The 19,664-nt window shown below is 35.4% G+C and overlaps 1 protein-coding gene across 3 annotated transcripts in view; it reads left to right on the forward strand.

Annotated features, from left to right (window-relative positions):
- The window catches only part of NLGN4X (neuroligin 4 X-linked), a 161,130-nt gene extending 145,484 nt beyond the window's left edge, over window positions 1-15,646 (forward strand). For all 3 annotated transcript variants that reach the window (XM_077173303.1, XM_054654965.2, XM_054654964.2), the window contains 3 exons: window positions 941-1,126; window positions 3,080-3,869; window positions 11,931-15,646. In XM_077173303.1, coding sequence (XP_077029418.1) covers window positions 941-1,126; window positions 3,080-3,869; window positions 11,931-12,780 — 1,826 coding nt within the window. In that variant the 3' untranslated portion in view covers window positions 12,781-15,646. The remainder of the gene's footprint in view (window positions 1-940; window positions 1,127-3,079; window positions 3,870-11,930) is intronic.
- The last annotated feature ends 4,018 nt before the right edge of the window (window positions 15,647-19,664 follow it).

Genomic DNA, 19,664 nt, shown 5'->3' on the forward strand with positions numbered 1-19,664 from the left:
AACAGAAAAGGGAATTAAAGAGAGGACTGTGAGTAACAGCTTAATGTGGTAATTCGGACATAGCACAAGTCTTAACTGTGAATGATAGGCAGCAGAGATAACTGCAATGTTTCACCTTAGCTGGTTTCAAAAATTAATCTCAGTCCTAATCTTATGGTCATTTTGTTCTCGGTTGCAAGACAAGCAGCAAACATGCCATGCTTTTTTTCTAGAATCTGATAACCACAGTACCAGAACAAAAAATAGCAGCACAGGTTTTCCTGCAATTTCCAAAGAGAAAGACAAGACCTGATTTGTTCAGATAAAGTCTTCCCACCAAAGGCTATATTGTCATGGATTTACCTGCTTTCTTCCTAATAAATATCCTCTGTGAAATTGAAGTGTAATTTTTTTTCTCCTATACTTTTTCATGTTTTTTTTTTTTCTATTTACTTCAGCCTTCTTTTTTCTGTTTTGGAGTACATTTATCCATATCACAAGTACAGAAATTTAAAGAGCTGTGTAGTTCAGGAAAATTTTGGCAAGAAGTATTTAAATTAATGTGTTAGAGAGTGTCATTCTCAGTCATAGACTGGCTATCTCACATCTTTGCCCAAAAACTATTTCCTAAGATTTTGCACCCGACTCACATCCAGTTATAAAATGTTTTAAATTGTCTTTCTGTATTGTTGCATTGTTACAGAAATATTTCAGTAAGGAAATAGTGATTCCTCATAAATGGGATCTCTGAAGTAGGGAAAAACAAAATCAAGCAAAATAGCACACAGAATGAGTTTCTCTGCTTGCTCAGGAGACATTTAACTAGAACTGTGACCTTTAAAAAGAAGAAAAAAAAAAAAAGCACAGAAGATGAAAAGATGGAAAGATGTGTTGTGAATATGTAGATACCCTGTAGCTAACTGTATCTGGTGAACTAAAATTATGGGGTTTTGCCTTATAGGTTTTTTAAGTACTGGGGACCAAGCTGCAAAAGGCAATTATGGATTGCTTGACCAAATCCAAGCTTTACGTTGGATTGAAGAAAATATTGGATCTTTTGGAGGAGACCCGAAGAGAGTTACTATTTTTGGATCTGGGGCAGGAGCTTCCTGTGTCAGTCTCTTGACACTCTCCCACTATTCAGAAGGTAACAATCTCCCAGGCAAAGTACTTTTTTTCTTCTTTTTTTTTTTTTTTTAATGTTAAAATGTAGTGAAAGGGCCAAACAAGGTAGGCTGAATTAGAATTACATGAGGTCTGTAATTTTTGTAAAATACCTACTAGATAGAATTCTGGATTTGTATTAGTCAACATAAATCTGTTTATAAGGAAAACTAAATGCTATTACAGCATAAATCTCATGCAACAAATGCCATGGGCAATATACTTTTTCTAGCTTTATCAACAGATTCCGCTGGCTCTTCTATCAAAGAATTTGCCCTAATTAAAATGGAAAAGAGCAATGACCTTTTTGATTTTTTGTACACTTTTGGCTGCACTTCCAACATATATGTAGATCCTTTCCTTACTTAGTAAAAATATAACTAAGCCTTATTAAAAACTGTGTTTAACTCCCCACAAGTACTGTGTGATCCCACACAGTGTTTTCAGATTTTAGCAAGGGAGCTGTGGGATTTCTACCCTCAGCACCTCACCCTCCAAAAAAACCCAAACCCAAACTCCAAGAATGTACAGCACCAGTACTGAACTATAAATATTCCTGGTGATAAGATCAAATCTACAAAGACTGGATAAAAGACAACACCAAAATATCTATTGTATTTATTAATCCATGTCATTTCTATCACAATAAAACAGACAAGAATTTTTAACAGATAAGCCAGAAGTTATAGCAGGGAGGCTGGAAAACACACCTAATTTTGAAATACATAGTTATGCTTGACAATTCAGTCTATTCATACAAATAAAATTTCAGTGAATAACTGTTGAGCAAGCCATGCCAAAATCAAGCAGATGGAATCATGAAAAATATAACTGATTAAATAATTGAAAAATTTTAGTGTGTGCATTGTTATCATCCTCAAAGGTATATCAACAAAAATCCCACATGCTTTTCTAACTTTTCCGTCTTTTGCATTTTGAGAACGTGATGGTAGAAACCATGTGCAGACGATACCCAAGTATTTCAGTTTAAATATAAAATAGGCCATTTTATAACAGTGGTTTTAGTGGTTTTACCAGAAAAAAACCCCACAGATGGGGCAGATTCACCAGTAAGCTCTCCTTGCCTTTTAGTGCTTTAAGCAAAGAAACTCTTCAGATTGGTTATTCATCTATCCTTTCTTCATACTCCAGTTTATATATTAGTGTACATAAAATAACCAGAAAGAACAATTGAATACCATCTTGCTCTCTTGCAAAACAATTTAAATGTTACAATTTTAATTCAACATATAAGCAGAGTTACACACACACACACACACACGCACGCACTCACATGCACACACACGCAATTCAACATATAAGCAATGCTAGCATATACACACAATAATAATTTAAAAATTAAATGGTAAATTTAAAATATCACAATAGAAGATTCAAACATACAAAATTGCTTTTAATAGAGCAGATTTTTTTAAGTTAGTATGATGCATGGCTTTTGTGAAGGAAATGAGAATGTGTAATTTTCATTTGACCTTTAAACTACTGAAAGACACATTTATGAGTGTCATTTACATGGCAAAGAGCATATGATTGCCTTTAGCTTTCAGTCCTTCAAAGAAATTTTCACAGCACTACCAATGTGGTAAAGCCAGAGGACTTCCATCAAAGATACAAGAAAACTGCAGTACAGGAATGAGCTTTGTTCTTGAAACAGTAACCTGAAACCTTCATGCTTTTTGTGTGTGAGCATCAAGAACATGGCAGATTTTAATTAGTTGCCTATTCTACATAGCATAAAAAGGGAGCAGCGAGTAGGATCTATTGAAATTTATTCAAAATTTCATTGTATGCATCCTTTAGGGATTCTATAATCAAAACTTTGTTTCCTTAGCAAAAAATACTTTTCATTTTTAAAAAAAAATATATATTTTTTAATATCTAATTGCATCTGTATTTAAACGATTTGCACCTGCAGGTTTGTTCCAAAAGGCAATCATACAGAGTGGAACAGCCCTGTCCAGCTGGGCAGTGAACTATCAGCCTGCCAAGTACACTCGGATATTGGCAGATAAAGTGGGCTGCGACATGCTGGATACCACTGATTTGGTTGAATGTCTGCGGAATAAGAATTACAAAGAACTCATTCAACAGACTATCACTCCAGCCACGTACCACATTGCCTTTGGGCCTGTGATAGATGGAGATGTGATTCCAGATGACCCTCAGATTCTAATGGAGCAAGGGGAATTCCTTAACTATGATATAATGCTGGGTGTGAATCAAGGGGAAGGTTTGAAATTTGTGGATGGCATTGTAGACAATGAAGATGGTGTTTCTCCTAATGATTTTGACTTTTCTGTCTCCAATTTTGTGGACAATCTATATGGCTATCCAGAAGGGAAGGACACACTGCGAGAGACCATTAAATTCATGTACACTGACTGGGCAGACAAAGAAAATCCCGAAACAAGACGGAAGACCCTGGTTGCTCTTTTTACAGACCACCAGTGGGTTGCTCCAGCTGTTGCCACGGCTGACCTGCATGCCCAGTATGGATCTCCAACATATTTCTATGCATTTTATCACCATTGCCAAAGTGAAATGAAACCCAGCTGGGCTGATTCAGCTCATGGTGATGAAGTCCCTTATGTGTTTGGGATTCCTATGATTGGTCCCACAGAACTGTTCAACTGCAACTTTTCCAAGAATGATGTCATGCTTAGTGCAGTGGTTATGACATACTGGACTAACTTTGCCAAAACTGGGTAAGTGTGACCCCTAGCATTCATTTTGTTGATAGCATACTTCTAAAATAGTCAGTATCCCATTCCAGTGGCCTCAAAATCTGATTTTGAAGTAGATGTATAGAAATATTTGTGCTAAGGCAGGAGGTAAATGAGGCTTATTCATATTTAATAGATTTTTAATTAGTGTGCTCCCTCAAAGTATTTTCTTTCAGTAGCTCAATGAGAATAATAACACCCTGTATTTTTGGTTCAAAAAATAGGACAATTACTAAGACAAAAAGAGAAAAGGTGTCTCAGAGAAAAGGTGGTTCACTAAGATACTGAAAAATCAGAGGCAACATGTCTGCTACTTGAAGAAAGAACTGTCAGGCAGATAGCACTTATCTGCTACAAAAAAAACTAAGTTCTTGTTTTTCAGCGACCTTCACAGGGATAAGGACTCAGGGAGGAATTAGAACAGAAAGGCAGACACTGGAAATTTTTTTCCCTCTGAGGGCTATAATGGCAATAATAAGTACTTGACTGGAATGAAGAAGAGACTCGGATATAAATTTTGCTTTGAGAAAGTTAAAAAATTAAATTAATTCTGCTTACAAAACAAATTAAAGACATCAATATTTTGATGAAATAGAGTTGTAAACACCAAGGAAAGAACCCTCAAAGCAGCTTAATCTGTGAGCAATATTAATAAATTCTGTTCTCTTCCTATAACATTCCTTTTAACAGTATTGCAGTGTTTTACTTCAGCGGCAAGGGCTTTTTTTGTTAACCTTGAGTCTTCAGTACTGAATTAAAACAAAGATACTTGTGGCACAAAGGGGCTGTAAATCTTTCCACTGAATGTTTAATGGCAGGATTGGGCTCTGGAAACTGCAGCTTTACTGCACTGCAGTGAACAGTGTGCAGCTATATAAGAAAAACTCAGATGCCTATTGTGAAACACTCAGAGGCTTTAGCTGCCCTTGTAGCCTTCCATGAATCTAAATGGGGGTTGAGAGAGAGATTTTGCAGTCTTAACAAGAACTTCAAGCATAAATTGAGTAAAAACCAATCAAATGCTTCAGGTCAGTGCACAAAGAAAAAAAAATCTTTTGTTGTACTGCATATCAGACAAACAGATACAAAAGCATGCAGAAACCCTGGAGTTCAGCAACAAAAATGAATGAACTGTGTAATATTTAGATGTATTTGGCAGCAAGAAGTTTCAGTATTGGGATGGGCAAAGTTTGTGATGAAATCTTGGTTTATGGACAGACAATGCTGCATGATGGCTGTACCACATGTGCAGAGATGATGATACCATCAGTTTGTCTTTATTTTGGTAGATGAAGTGCTATGTATACATAGAGGACTTCAGATCCTTACAAATATACTCATTGGAATAATAATGGAGATAAAAGACCTCCATGGTCTCACTATTGTTTACAATTACTTTATTACTATTCCCTGTATATTAAGAAGTTGTATTTAAGCAGTTTTTGAGGCTGACAGGAGCTTCTCACAGTCCCAGCTGCCACCATTACTCACAATTTCAAACCCTTTCCAGCTGTTGCTGCTTGAAAACTAATTTCAGCAGGCTATACCCAGTTCTCTGGTTATAAAGCCATCGTCATACTATACCTAAAGGCAAAAACAGGTGCTTTGGGAGAGCCATTAGTAATTTCTGAAACTTCCCCATTACTGATGAGATAGGAATGGTGTATATATCCTGTTACAGGCTCACTCCCTTACAGGCAGTCTGAAAGATGTATCATTAGAAATGGCCTCTAGCTGTAACATCTCAGTTTTCAAAGAAAAGGAAAAGAGCAGCACAATGCATATTACCTTGATGGGGTCTTTTCTTCGTTTGGGTGAACAATGATTAATCGTTCTGCATTGTACGGGAGAATACTTGGAGGCAGATATTATTTTAAGATTACATTTATTCTGCACCTCTGGTTCCTCAAACAGAAAGGCAAAGGTTGCAGCATCTCAAGCCTATAGGAATGGGATCTCTGGGGTAACTGTTCTCCACTCTGCTCATTCACTTGCAATCTGGAATCTCTGTACCCACTCAGATCCTTCAACTCTCAAGTTCAGAACGGCATTGCTGGGGGCTCTGCTTTGGTTTTTTCCCCACCCTATTTTTAATTGATAATTTCCCATCCTTATTATGATAGTACTTGTCTTGCTTTGCATTTGTACCCATGGCAACGCATAAAATTCTTTTAGTGGAAAGATTTTATTATTTTGCAATTCCCTGTAGGTAAGCTTTGAACATTAGAACTGCAGATATATTTATTTATTTTTAATGTGTTTGAGACTTTTCCAATCTCTATGACTCTCCCACAGAGGCTGCATTCAGGTACTTATTGTAAAATTATGGCTCAGGTGGTGCATCATTCAGATGGACTTTTAATGACAGGCCATCCATTGCTAAAAAGCACACACTGTTTAATGAGCCTACTGCCAAGGCTGGGTTTGCAGGGCAGGTCAATCTTGTAAAATCAGTAGGTGAAAGACACAGCACAGGGCACAGTACTTTTATTGTGTTTAACTTGTAAGTTGGTTACTGAAGCTAGCAAACAGGAGGTGACAATTAAAGTGTTTAATGGCAAATAGTTTGTGCTTCAAATGATGCCTGGAAGCTGCATTTTGCTAATCCTTCACCTATGACTTTCCTTTTTAATGATGGTGATTATTATTTAGAGTTTTTCATTTGGCCTTTTCAAAACTGTTTCCAACATGCCCTAGAAATAGGAAAACAATTTATTGCAGAGTAAGTTTGAGATACTACATTTGGGATACAAAAATGACAAGAAAATACAGCTTTGAATTCCTCAATGCACAGAAATATATGTGAGAGCTTCATTACAACATGCACTTGGCACTTCAGTCTGCTGCCAGTTGCGCCATCCTAACTGTAATGGTCATTTTATAGGCCAAGTTCTGTTTGTTAGGACCATGTTACCTCCTTTGCAGACACATCAGCAGGAAGAATGAACAACATGAGGGGTTGTGGGCCAGTCCCTCATGGATACTCTGCCAGCTATGCTCTTGTGAGGGATTTGAAGTTTCTCACGGTAGATACAAAGCCATACGCTTATCAGAGACATCTATTAGGTTTCTAAAAATTGCCCTGGTTTTCAGGAATTACAGTACTCTACTTTTTATCCTGTTCATCCAACTCTACCTGTGTTGATATTGGGAAAGATAAAGGTCTAGAGGATATATCCTTGTTTTCTTTGCATTTCAGGTAAATACTCCAGAATTATTTAGGTGCCATTGAATCTGAAGCACAAACCTGAGTTTTTTAGAATGTCTGTATTTTGTATGCAGTTTGGTTCTCTAATAGAAGACCTGATTAAACTTGCAGTTATTAAAGTGTAGTTTCAAACCAATTCTCAGGCAACTCTTTTATGAGGCTGTTGCATTTCTTTTTGATGTTTTCATCTGAAGAAATAACTATCTCCAATGGCAAATCTGTGTTAGTCAAACAAAACAGTGTAGTTGTGGTTTGTGCTCCTTAGCTCTTATAAGGAGTCCTTAGCTGTTAGTCCTTAGCTGACAGGGAGCATGGCAACAGTGGGAACTGGTGATAATTGAGGAGAGGAGGTAAGGGAAAACATGCCTGTCAAACAGTCTTTCAAGAAGGAATGTCTGTGGCATTATTAGTATTGTGACAGCATGAAAAGAATCAACAGAAGAATGAAGAAAAGCCAGTTTTTCTCTCCCTTCCATTTTTTTTAATCATACAGAGAAAAGAGTACTACTGAAAGAAAATAAAATATCGAGGGCCTTTCAGAGTGTTGGAGACAAAGATTATAAACTGTGAAGACATTTTGCTCTCCAGTGAAGACAGAGAAGAACAAAAAAATTAAAAATATTTCAAATACATCAATGTAACAGTTCCTGAGTGATAGTGCTGTGGCAGAAGTAGTTAGAACATAAATGGTGTTTCACCATCTTATAAGGAATTTGGGAGATGAGAAAACTTCTTAATTCACTATCCTTCCCATGAAAATATAATCAGATATGAAATACCCAATTCCTTCATTTACTCTCCAGGTCAGCTACTAATCTACCTTGTGAACAGGAGTGTGTGTTGCTCCTCAGTCAACATCCATTGCAGGCATATTTACTTTATATCACGTGAGAAAAAAATTGATGTTTTGATTTTACATCTCATGCTTATGAGGTTTGAACTGAATGACAATATACAAAAACATCTTAAGTTGTGCAAAATTAGTGCAGACTGAAAATGGGAGGAAAAAGGTGGCAGGTGAAATGGGATTATTCTGTGCATTAACAAAAATATACCTTAGGGAAGATATGGTCTTCTGTATATGGAAAAAAATTCAGGCATTTCATGATAGAGACATTTTTTGGTGGCTGTTTGAATTCTAAAGGTGATAAAAATAAGTAATGAGATAGCAAAATAAATAACAATAATCATCAATCTTGTTATAGTAGTCGGATGAAGAAAAGAGACAGCTTCCCTACCAGCTGACAAATGGGGAAGCAAGAAATCTCCTCCCTATGAGAGCCAATACAAAGTTCAGAACTGGAAATATATTGTTCAGATTATACTGTTATCATGTTGATTGCATGTTATCGTCATGATTGCAGTGAATTTTTAAAGAAAGGTTTCCTGGCAAGTCTTTGTTATGAAATTAAACACTTGAGACTCAAGAACATCTAGAAACACAAAGGAATTGTGAGAGTCTTAAAAGGCAAGGGAAAATTTGAAATAAAATTAACAGATCAAAAATTTTGTTGAACAGATGATTTGATAGGAGAAATTATTTCCTGTACAACTATGTTTTATGCCTACCAATAAAACAGGAAAATGGTTTATAGTAGGATAAGCTGCCCAACTACCCCAGGAAAAAACTTAACAATTTGTAAGTTTTAACTTCATGAATTTTCTGCAGTGTACATAGCAGGAGGGCCAAGGGAAGTAAAAATACTCTTGTTTACTCTACTGAATATTTTTGGCAAATGATCATTAGTCTATAAAAAGAAAGATCCAAGGCCATTATTAGATCCTTTATTTAGGACTGGACTTATTCCTGTTTCTTGTAAAAAAAACCCAGTATAATTTATAGATTTACCTTCCGAATTCAGAGAGACTATTCAAACCATTATATTAATTTTTTAAGTGATCAGCCCTAGAGTTGATGTCAATCACAGAGCTCTGATATCCTCAGCAAAGAAATTACTTGTCTGTAGGGATGGTTGATTTTTTTATGTTTCTTGTTTCAATGGACAACTTCATGCCCACACAGAGCTATGTAAACAAATATTCAAATACAAGCCCAGACTCATGTAATGTTATTTTTTCTCTCTTGTGTTTGGAGGAGGCGGCAGCATAATTGGCTGCTCCCAATAAATATAGTTAAAAATGACAGATGGATGTAGAAGATGGCAGGGAGGAAAAAGGAGGCTGATATTTACTGGTTTTGCAGGCTTTTTGTAGGGAAAGGGAATCACAGGATACAAAATGGATGGAAGGGACCACAGTGAGAATGCTAATTTTAAAAAATGTTATTTACTAAAATAATCATCAGCTATGAGGATAATAATAATAATTTTTATAAGACCACTAAAAATTTTAAAAGTATATGTCCAGCTTGGCTGCTTTTTGAAGTGAGTTCTCAGCTTCTTCACCTGCTATTCTGTGTATCAACTGCAACCTGTTTACAAGAGCTAACTTGAGGAATCAGTTCTCTCTAGAACCATTCCCAGAGTCTTTTGCGATGTGAATCAGAACAGAAAGGGGGATTACACAAGATTGTGTGCCAGAACTCTTGCAGTATTTTGAGTTTCTGAGAAAAAAATGTTTTGCATTTAGATTACCTCGTTGATTATTAATTTGCCTTAGAAGTTATATTTTGAACCCCAAAGTTTTTTCAAAGTAGATATATTGAATTGGGCCAATATCTTTGTGTTTAGATTTTCCAGATCTTTCAGTCTGTTCTTTAATAACAAAATAAATAGCCTTATTTCCTTCTTCAGTGCATGTTAGAATCCCTCAAAGCAGCAGCATATATCTGTTTCTGTTCTGCTTGGAAGGGAATATTACTTCTTTAGTTTGAACTGGGATGAACAATTACCAATAAATTGTCTTTTTTTTCTGAACTAACACAATTTGGCTAACTGTTGAATGAGAGAAGCAGGGGGGGAGGGAGCAAAAGGGAAGGAAGTGGTTGAAGGAAGTGGCGGAAATGGCGGAAGTGGTGGAAGTGGTTAAAGGAGGGAAGGAAGGAAGGAAGGAAGGAAGGAAGGAAGGAAGGAAGGAAGGAAGGAAGGAAGGAAGGAAGGAAGGAAGGAAGGAAGGAAGGAAGGAAGGAAGGAAGGAAGGAAAAGAAAGAAAGAGAAAGAAAGAAAGAAAGAAAGAAAGAAAGAAAGAAAGAAAGAAAGAAAGAAAGAAAGAAAGAAAGAAAGAAAGAAAGAAAGAAAGAAAGAAAGAAAGAAAGAGTAACATTTCAGAACCCCTAGTTTGTATTTTTTAAATGTTATTGAAATAGGAAGGATGAGATATATTTCAATATTAAAAAAAAGTCAGCACACTAAACCACCCCAAAAAAACCCAAACACTAAAATCACAAGCATAAGTAAGCCAAAATACCAAAATATATAGAAAAATAATTCTTCTTGTCTCTCAAAAAAAAGTAAGATACTTTCAAGTAAAAAAAGAATGCAGGAATCATAAGATTATTAAAGTCAAATTACTTGTCTCATTTAAGAACTAAGAAATAGCTCTTTATGTACTGCAAAGGAATGCTAAAGTAGGCTCTTAGATTCACAGGCTTTTGAAAATGGAGAAAGAAGAAACATGCTTTAAAATCTGTAAGGATATGGTTTGGTATTCCCAGAATATACATAACTGTATATCAGAAGAAAAGGAAAATATTAGAATTTTTTTCACAGGAAATAAGCCAATTTATATAAATGAATAACAAGGAAAATGGAAAGTTCTGAGTAATGCACAGGAAATAAATAATGTACTCTCAGTATAATACATCACAAAGGCACAGAAAGCAATCATTGCTAGAAAAGATGATTCAAATTAATGTGCAACGTACTATTAAACTTAGTATTGTAAAAGTAATTTTAACTTTCTGTATTTTTTCACGCTATTTATTTAAATATAAAATAATAAAGATATGCATGCATTAACCACATCTAAACGCTCTTTGTGGCATTGGTTTGTCTTTATTCTGCACCTGTAAGAAAAAAAAATGGTTTACCAATTTTGAAATTATCTCTGACTTGTGTACTGTTCTTTTCTTACTACTGCTGAAGTACTTTAAAACTGGTTGATCTTAGCTAAAATATTTCTCATCTTAGTTAAGGCCCATTGTCCTTTGGCTACCAACAGTCATTTGCTAGTGGAAATGATGGAAAGATTTGTGACACAAAGGTAGTTCAAAGGTGTTTTTTCACCCATGTAGCTATATAAATGCAGGAGGACTAATAACTCAGTAAAAGAAAACAGGCAGAACAGTTCCCAGGTACATGTATTAGCCCTGCTACTTCAGGTTTTGAAGAGGTTTTTCTCCTTTGTAATATATGCAGTGAGTAAAATTCTGTGTGTTCAGAAGGACTTCCAATATTGCCATGGGGCTTAGATGCCCATATTTACTACTTACAGCAGTGGAAGAAGTGGTACCTTAAATGAAAAAGTTAGTGTCAAATCTGGAGAAGGGTTGAACCTACACATTTACTATGGAAAGAGGTAGTTGGTACTTCTCTAAGATGGTATGTCTCTAAGACACATCCTTGGAGAATGGTATTGAATCACTTCAGATGACCTTTTGCAAACTGAAACACTATGATTTCTACATTTTCATGTCAAAAAAATATTGTAGTATCTGAGATGTTCTGTGCAGTAAGTAATTTTCTTTTGATTATTTATTAACAGCTGTTCCTCAGTTAGGGACGGTTTTTATCTTCTGCTTTTAGGTTACTGTAAATATTAGATAAATTACTAACTGTAAGATTGAGAGGGTTTCGTGTTTGTTTGCTTTTGTTTTGTTGTAGGTTTTTTGTGGGAAGGTTAATGACTGTAATATTGTCTGTTTTAATTTTTTTTAGAGATCCAAACCAGCCTGTTCCACAGGACACAAAGTTCATCCACACAAAACCCAACCGCTTTGAAGAAGTGGCCTGGTCCAAATACAATCCTAAAGACCAACTTTATTTACACATTGGCCTGAAACCCCGAGTTCGTGATCACTATCGAGCAACCAAAGTTGCTTTCTGGTTGGAGCTGGTACCACACCTTCACAACCTGAATGAAATATTTCAGTATGTTTCCACCACAACTAAAGTCCCCCCTCCTGACATGACCTCATTTCCGTATGTGACCCGGCGTTCTCCTGGGAAATTATGGCCAGCCACCAAACGCCCAGCAATGACACCTGCCAACAATCCCAAACATTCAAAAGACACCCATAAAACAGCTCCAGAGGATACCACAGTTCTGATAGAAAACAAGAGGGATTACTCCACAGAGCTGAGTGTCACCATTGCTGTGGGGGCCTCCTTGCTGTTCCTCAATATTTTAGCTTTTGCTGCATTATATTACAAGAAGGACAAGCGGCGTCATGAGACTCACAGGCGCCCCAGCCCCCAGAGGAACACCACCAACGACATAGCACACATACAAAATGAGGAGATCATGTCCTTGCAGATGAAGCAGCTAGAACATGACCACGAGTGTGAATCGCTGCAGGCCCACGACACACTGAGACTCACCTGTCCGCCTGACTACACGCTCACTTTGAGAAGGTCCCCAGATGACATCCCGCTAATGACACCCAACACCATAACCATGATTCCAAATACATTAACAGGAATGCAGCCTTTGCATACTTTCAACACTTTCAGTGGAGGACAAAACAGTACAAATTTGCCCCATGGACATTCGACCACTAGGGTATAGCTCAGCCCTTCCCCATCTACCCTCACAAGCCACTTGGAAGAAAGAAAAAAGAAAAAAAAAAAAAAGAAAAAAAAGAAGAGGAAAAAGTTATATACCATCCATTGAACACCTTGTCAAAATCTAAAGTAAAAATAAGTAAAAGAGAAGGACAGTCATTATTTTCTTACTGATCCTTCCCACAGAAACTCACTGATGTTAAAGATCAACTACAAACCCTGTGAAATGTGAAAAGTGTACATTGCTGTTACAATACTGCTTTAAGATCTCAGCCACTTTGATTGAAAGTTGAGGCCAGAAGAAGTAATTTAAAATGGTGTTGTAAGTGTAACAAGCAAAGCAGAGTCTTCTGGAAGACAGAGCCAGTGACTGTACAGGTGTTTTGTTTTGGTTTTTTAAAATAAATAAAATTATAAAAAAGATTCTTTATGTGCCATACCATGGCCGTTGATAAAACAAAGACATCACCATGGGCTTTTACCCAGCATATGAAGCTGTAATTCAGATGGGGAAAATAGAATTTTATTATGAAAAACAAAAATGAAAAAAAAAAAAGAGGAGGACTGACTATGCAGTAAAATACGTATAGTTCTGTGCAAAGAGATGACTTGCCAGCCTGAACTATATTTAAAGAAACTTTGTAAAAATGTACATAGCTGTGAGTTTAAAAACAAACAAAAAAGAAGCAGCTTTTATTGATGTTTTCATTTTGAAAAGAGCTTTTAGAAAGATTGTGCATTCGATTGTGACCTATGTGTATATACATTAGTCATATGACCTCTGTTTCCTCCAAGACCAAAGGAGGAATTTCTTCTTAATTACTAGTGGTTAACAAAAACCATGAGTTTTTTCTAACATGTTTCATTTATATGAGACCATGGTGTCATGCAGAGGATACAGTTGTCTGTGTGACCTGCGTATTTTCTCTTACAGGTTGCACTAGTGCATGTTAAAGTATTCATAGGAGATTGTTGTTCTTTTCTGAAACATTTTTTCTATAATTTAATTTTGTGTTAGCCTTTGTTAAATTCCAACACAGCAATGGAAAACAAAGAGAAAAAATGCAAAAGAAAAGAATTAAAGAATTACTATTTTAAGCTTATTGAACTGAACCAAGAAACATCCAATAATATATATTTGGAGTCCAGTTTGTAGTTCTTGGTTATTGTGATACATTAGGAAGAGTTTTGTGCCCTGACAAAAGCAATGAAAGCCTGTGTTTTGGTCAGCCTTCAAGGAAAACTAGCTCTAAACTCACCAGCAGTTGCAGTAGAATCTCAGCTGAGAAAGCACCTCCTCAGCATTGATAAACAAAATAAAACTACAGTTTGAAAGTTGGGAAATGCAGGGTTGGTTGGCTGGCTGTTGTTCAAACTGTTCAGAGCGATGAGTGTGTAAAGAACTTATCAGCCCAGTATCTTGTTTTGCGCTTGAGAGTGTACCTGTCAGAAAATTCTTATTTGCTGATTCATTGCACTCAGTCCCACAGTCAGTGAGCGTTATGGAGAGAGAAGCAGAGAAATCCTCAGCTGTTCTGCATTTGAATAAAACTGAAAATCCCAGAGAGCATCACTCTCAGGAAAGTCAAAATTATTAGCTGGTTGTTCCCTTCTGCCTTTCCTTCACTAGAAAAAACAGGGGCCAAGCAGAGCTATCAAAGTAACTTTGCAGTTTGATTCAAACAACTGATTTGAATGTGAAAACCCAGATAATAGTTTTTGCAGATGAAGATTGCTTTATATTTTGTCTTTGAAAGTTACTCCAACATTGAGAAATAGTAACCAAAGATCTTTGAACAAATTGGTCTGCACTTGGATGTGACTATCCCAGATGTATTTTCTATTTTAATTCACAAGTAAACTGCATCAATATCATATGTCCCATAATGATTAACACAAGATGCCTTGTACCTCTTCTTGTTTTCTACACTTTTTTTTCCAAATAAAATAACTTGAAATAGTCACCCCTAAAAATAAAAGCGAGACAAGGTGATTCACTGAGGTCTATTCATCTGCACAACTCTTTGTTGTAGCAGGCAGTAAAGAAAATTCTGAAGGAAAGAAATAAAATGTTAATGACATGATAAAAATGCAACATGTGGCTGATATAATCCTTTATCTGCAGTAAATGTGCTATAAATCTGACCTGGGAGCTCAGGTTGGAATGTGATGAAGCAGCAACCCCAAAGTACAACTAGTAGGAAATGGAAATTTTTTTTTCTTTCACTGATCCATCACATAATATATTAATGCTGACTCTATACCAGGCCATTTCCACCAGCTATGTAATGCCTCAGCTGAGATGCAGCAGTTTATAACTCTTAAAAAAAGGTTTAAAAAAAAAGTAAAAAAAAAAAAGTAAAAAAAAATAGGTAATGATGCTTGGCATCATAATCAGTTGGGTATGTTTGTAATGTGAATTAAAGTATTTGTTTAGTACTTCCAATTGTCTTCTGCTAGCAATATGTACAGTACTGTGTCAGGCTTGTGACATTTGGGTAAAAAAAGTTCCTGTAAGTGAATGATTTTAGCTTTTAAAAGTAATTACAATCAAGTTGATTTAATAATTTGATACATCTGGACTGATGTATGATTTATAGAGGGAACAGATTTATAGGGTCTTCATAGAATTCTATAATAATGATATCAAAATATACTTTGAAACTGTAAAAGAAAAACAAAAGTACTTTCCCAGGCTTATATTCTTGTCCTTAAGAGGCACACAGGGTTCAATGGTTTCTTCTGTTATTGTTTTGCAATTTTTTGGTTTTTTTTGCCTTAAGTAATGATAGAAGATATATATGGCTGGACACATATGTATAAACTTTTCAGCAGCATTTTTAATAATAAAATATCACGGTATTTTCTAATGCTTTGTGCAAATAACTACGTGTTCATCCTTTTGTGTAGAAAGTCTTTCAGAGGTGTGTTTTCTGCCCCATCTCCATTTCATTATCTACTGTAAACAATGCCTTGATACTCAGTATAAAAATATTAAAGTAACAGAGGTTGCACTTTTAAGTTAGCATTGAGTTTTCATGGCTTTTGTAGTTCTATAAGCCTGCCAGTAAAAGGAAAGCAATTCAGACAATGAAGATTTAAAAAATTAAGCTCCATATATTTATTACCTGTGTACACTGCTATTCCCATTGAAGCAATGGTTTAATTGTTTTGTTAGTATTTTCTGAGGCAATGAAAGAAAAGCTTGGGTAAGCAGTTTCCCATATTAGTGTATAGCTTAGCAGCTGAAAAATGCAAAAAACATCTTCCAAGTTAGGGATCAAATAATGCAGATAAATCTAATATGTCAAGCTACACAAGTCAATCTACTTCATTTTTATATTTTAAATTTAGGTACAAAATGAGTTTTGCTAGAAAAAAAATATGTAAAACTAGCAACATATGTTACACATATGCATTTAAGGTATTTACATATATTTCAAGGATGTTAATATCATTCTTCCTTCAAAGGCTGAGAAAGTAAATAATTTGTTCTTTTATGATATCAGATTCTGTTTATCAACCAGATTTCCTTTCACTGGAAAGGTATGTAAACACTTTAGTAATTTGAACTGGGTATTGTTTTCTTTCTGTAACTATTCTGCTGAATAGAGGTACTAACAATATGATTTGATGAATTTTGAGCATATTAGTGAAAAGTATTTGCAAAAATCAAAGTCTTAATTATTCATATCAAAATTTTGATAAGAAAAATCAAGCTTCTGAGATAGAAACATGCACCTACTGACCTAATCAAGCAGCTTGAATTTTGAATATTGAACTTGTATAAAAAGCTTTTGCAAATAAACTGCAGATTTGGAGTTTTTCAGCAAATATGTTTAATTACAGGTACACTTCCAATTTCCACATCTTGCTCTGAGATAATTCATACACACAAAGAGGGGTTACAATTGTGTTATTTCTGTGAATTGTTCCCCTGAAATTTCTGGGTGAACTCAATAAATTTGCTTATTTTCAGCTAATCAGTTTCACATTTTAAAAAGAGAACATCTTCAGAACTTTGTTCATGCTAACTTAATATTGTGTTATTTTATTCCTTTATTGCCTGAAATATAAATATGAAGATTAGTATGTTCCTATTTTGGCTTTGCTAAGAGTATTACAATTTAATGGTATTTAATATCACATAAAAATCATATGAAATAATACCATGACAATTACGTGCTTGTCTCAGATTTGTGATTTTACATTTGTATTATTTAGTTATTGTCAACTGTTTCTCATATTTTCATCTACAGTTGTTTGGAATCACAAACCTCATCAGCTTGAATGTCTCCAGAGGCCATTAGCAGCTGGAGAAAACTGGGGTTTTTATCCCACTAGAAATTATGATATTGTAAATTTAATATCATAATATTTTAAATGCTTCTCAACCCATCAAATTAGCCTGAAAAGTAAGATATTAAATTAAATTAAATTAAAAATAAAGAAGGGTTTCGGAAATGTCTAAACATCATTTTTGAGCTGTAGCATAATAAATATTTTACTTCTGGATGAAGATTTGATTCAAGCCATTTTGTTTGGTGTATAACAGTGGGTACTAAGCTCCTCACTGTGTCTTCTAAAAGTTATGTTTTAAGGAAATTATGCTTTCTTAGTCTTTTGTAGCCTACCCAAATGATTTCATCCAATTTTTAATGATGTAATGAAATTCAGATCACTCAGGGATGATTTAGACACAATCCAATCACAAAGTCCAAACCAGAGAAGGAGTTTTGTCATAAACCAAGTAAACTGCAGCTTTCCTAAGACATGCTAGTAATTAAAGACAATATGCAGTAATATCCCAACAATTCAAATGTAAAATAAACACCTAATAAATAAGGTACATTCCATTGTTATCAGGGGAAAGTTTGCAAATTTTTTTGCAATATCTCCATTTTCCTAACTTCATTTTCCACCCCTTCTCTACATAAAATAACAAAACCTTTTCAGACAGTACTGTTTGTAATATTTACATACATAAATGAGGAATGAAATAGATGACCTCTTTGTTTTCTCTTCTAAATAAGTGCTGAAAGCATAAAATGTTCTTCCTCTAGTGCCTTTTATCAGGGCTTCTACGTTATCTGGCTGATTCAAAGTGGTCCCATTTCAAGGGCTCCAAGTTTAAATAGAAGGGAAAATCTAGACAAAGGACTGACATATATTGGCTTTGACTTAGACTACACAGCACAGTTTATTTCTCTCCAAGAGCCAAAGATGTGGCACAAAAACAGAAGAGAGCTTTATCTATGTTTTATTTTTAAAATAATGCATTTATAGAGACCATTTTTTTTTTCAAGATTTTGGTGTCTGATAACTTGCTTTTTTGCTGTACCTGACTCAAAGCCCTCAATCATTTCATGTCCTGTCATATCTTTTATCTCTTTTTACATCAGATACTTTCTGAGAGATGCAGTTATGTTTTCATGTGTGGTTTTTTTCTGTCACAACTTTAGGTTTGTTTTCAGACTTGTTCCATTCTGTGCTGTATGACTGTGAGAGAGCATTTTCATCTGGCATTTTCCTTGCTGCTTTTAGTGTTTAAGAAGTTCTATTGAAGGGGTATTTACATGACAATATTCCTCATCCTTGAAATGCATCTATCTCTGTGACTGCATTTTGCGCCAGCCTAACAGCTTTGCTTTGACACAGTGTATGTCTTAGTGGGAAGTGCCAGCTTGCAGCCAGCTCTCCTGTTACCCTGCAGCTTTTATTATTGTTATTATTCACTGTTGGCATTTGTTTCTTTTCTACCTTGATCTTTAATCAAAGGTAAATTAAGTTAGTATGCCATTCTATTCCACAGCAAGATTTCTCAAACCCTACGTTGTTCGTAATTCTCGTTTAGATACACATAATTTCATTGTTCCACCAAAACATAAAAACCTTTCTAAGCTATTATGTTTCCTGATTCTACCATCAGTGCAAACTAACAAGAGGCTGGCACAGTCAGCCTTGTACGACAAGAATTCACGGTATACTGCCTTCCACTTGGTGGTGACTTGTTTCACATACAAAGGAAAATAAATGCAATTAACATTTTCATGTATCAAAATTTCATTACACCATGTCAAAGGTGAGAAAGACCCAAGCTAGAATTCAGAGAAGATGCACTAGTTTCCTGCACTGGTGGCTATTTTGTATAGGCAACAATTTGCAGGTTGAGCTGCATGAGTGCTTTGTACACTTCAGTCAATGGATGTCTCACTTCAGAAACTAGACTGGAATTTGAAGATTTCAGGAAATCAAGATGATATTGCAAAAGTATCTTTAATATGGTTTCTGCTTTCAAAATGCCTACCAGCAACAGTAAAGAAACTGCAGGAAGAATGTTTTAAAATAAATAAGAGTCAAATGCAAATTGTTTCTAAATGAATTTGACAGGAAGAAATATGATACTACATTATATGAAATGACCTTAAAGTAATGTGATAGATTTCTTCTGTGTGAAGGGACAACAGAAAAAATGAAAATTATCTCAATGGATACATTTTTACAGGGACTTGTCAAATTAAATCATTGCAGAAAATTAGACTATAATGGAATTTTGAACAGAGATTTTGTGTCATAATGGAATACCATAAGGATTTAGATATGCAGAACATAATCTACAGTGCTTATCTGGGTATTGTGAAATATAAAATTAGATCCCAAGATGCCCTACTTTAACCAGAAGACAGTGCTGCCATTGTAGATAACACAGCAAAGTGAAATGTGCACATTTCTCAGGGAATGTTAAAAGATAAAGTGCCAGACTCAAAAAACAGGGAAGAATGACGCTGCAAGGCAGGTGCAGGTCCTGCCTGGATAACCACCCTGCATGTAGGCCCAACAGAGGGGTTATGTTTCAAATCTGCTTTTTTCTTCATTTTCCCAGGTGGG

The sequence above is a fragment of the Agelaius phoeniceus genome, chromosome 2, assembly GCF_051311805.1.
Source record: "Agelaius phoeniceus isolate bAgePho1 chromosome 2, bAgePho1.hap1, whole genome shotgun sequence".
NCBI lineage: Eukaryota > Metazoa > Chordata > Aves > Passeriformes > Icteridae > Agelaius > Agelaius phoeniceus.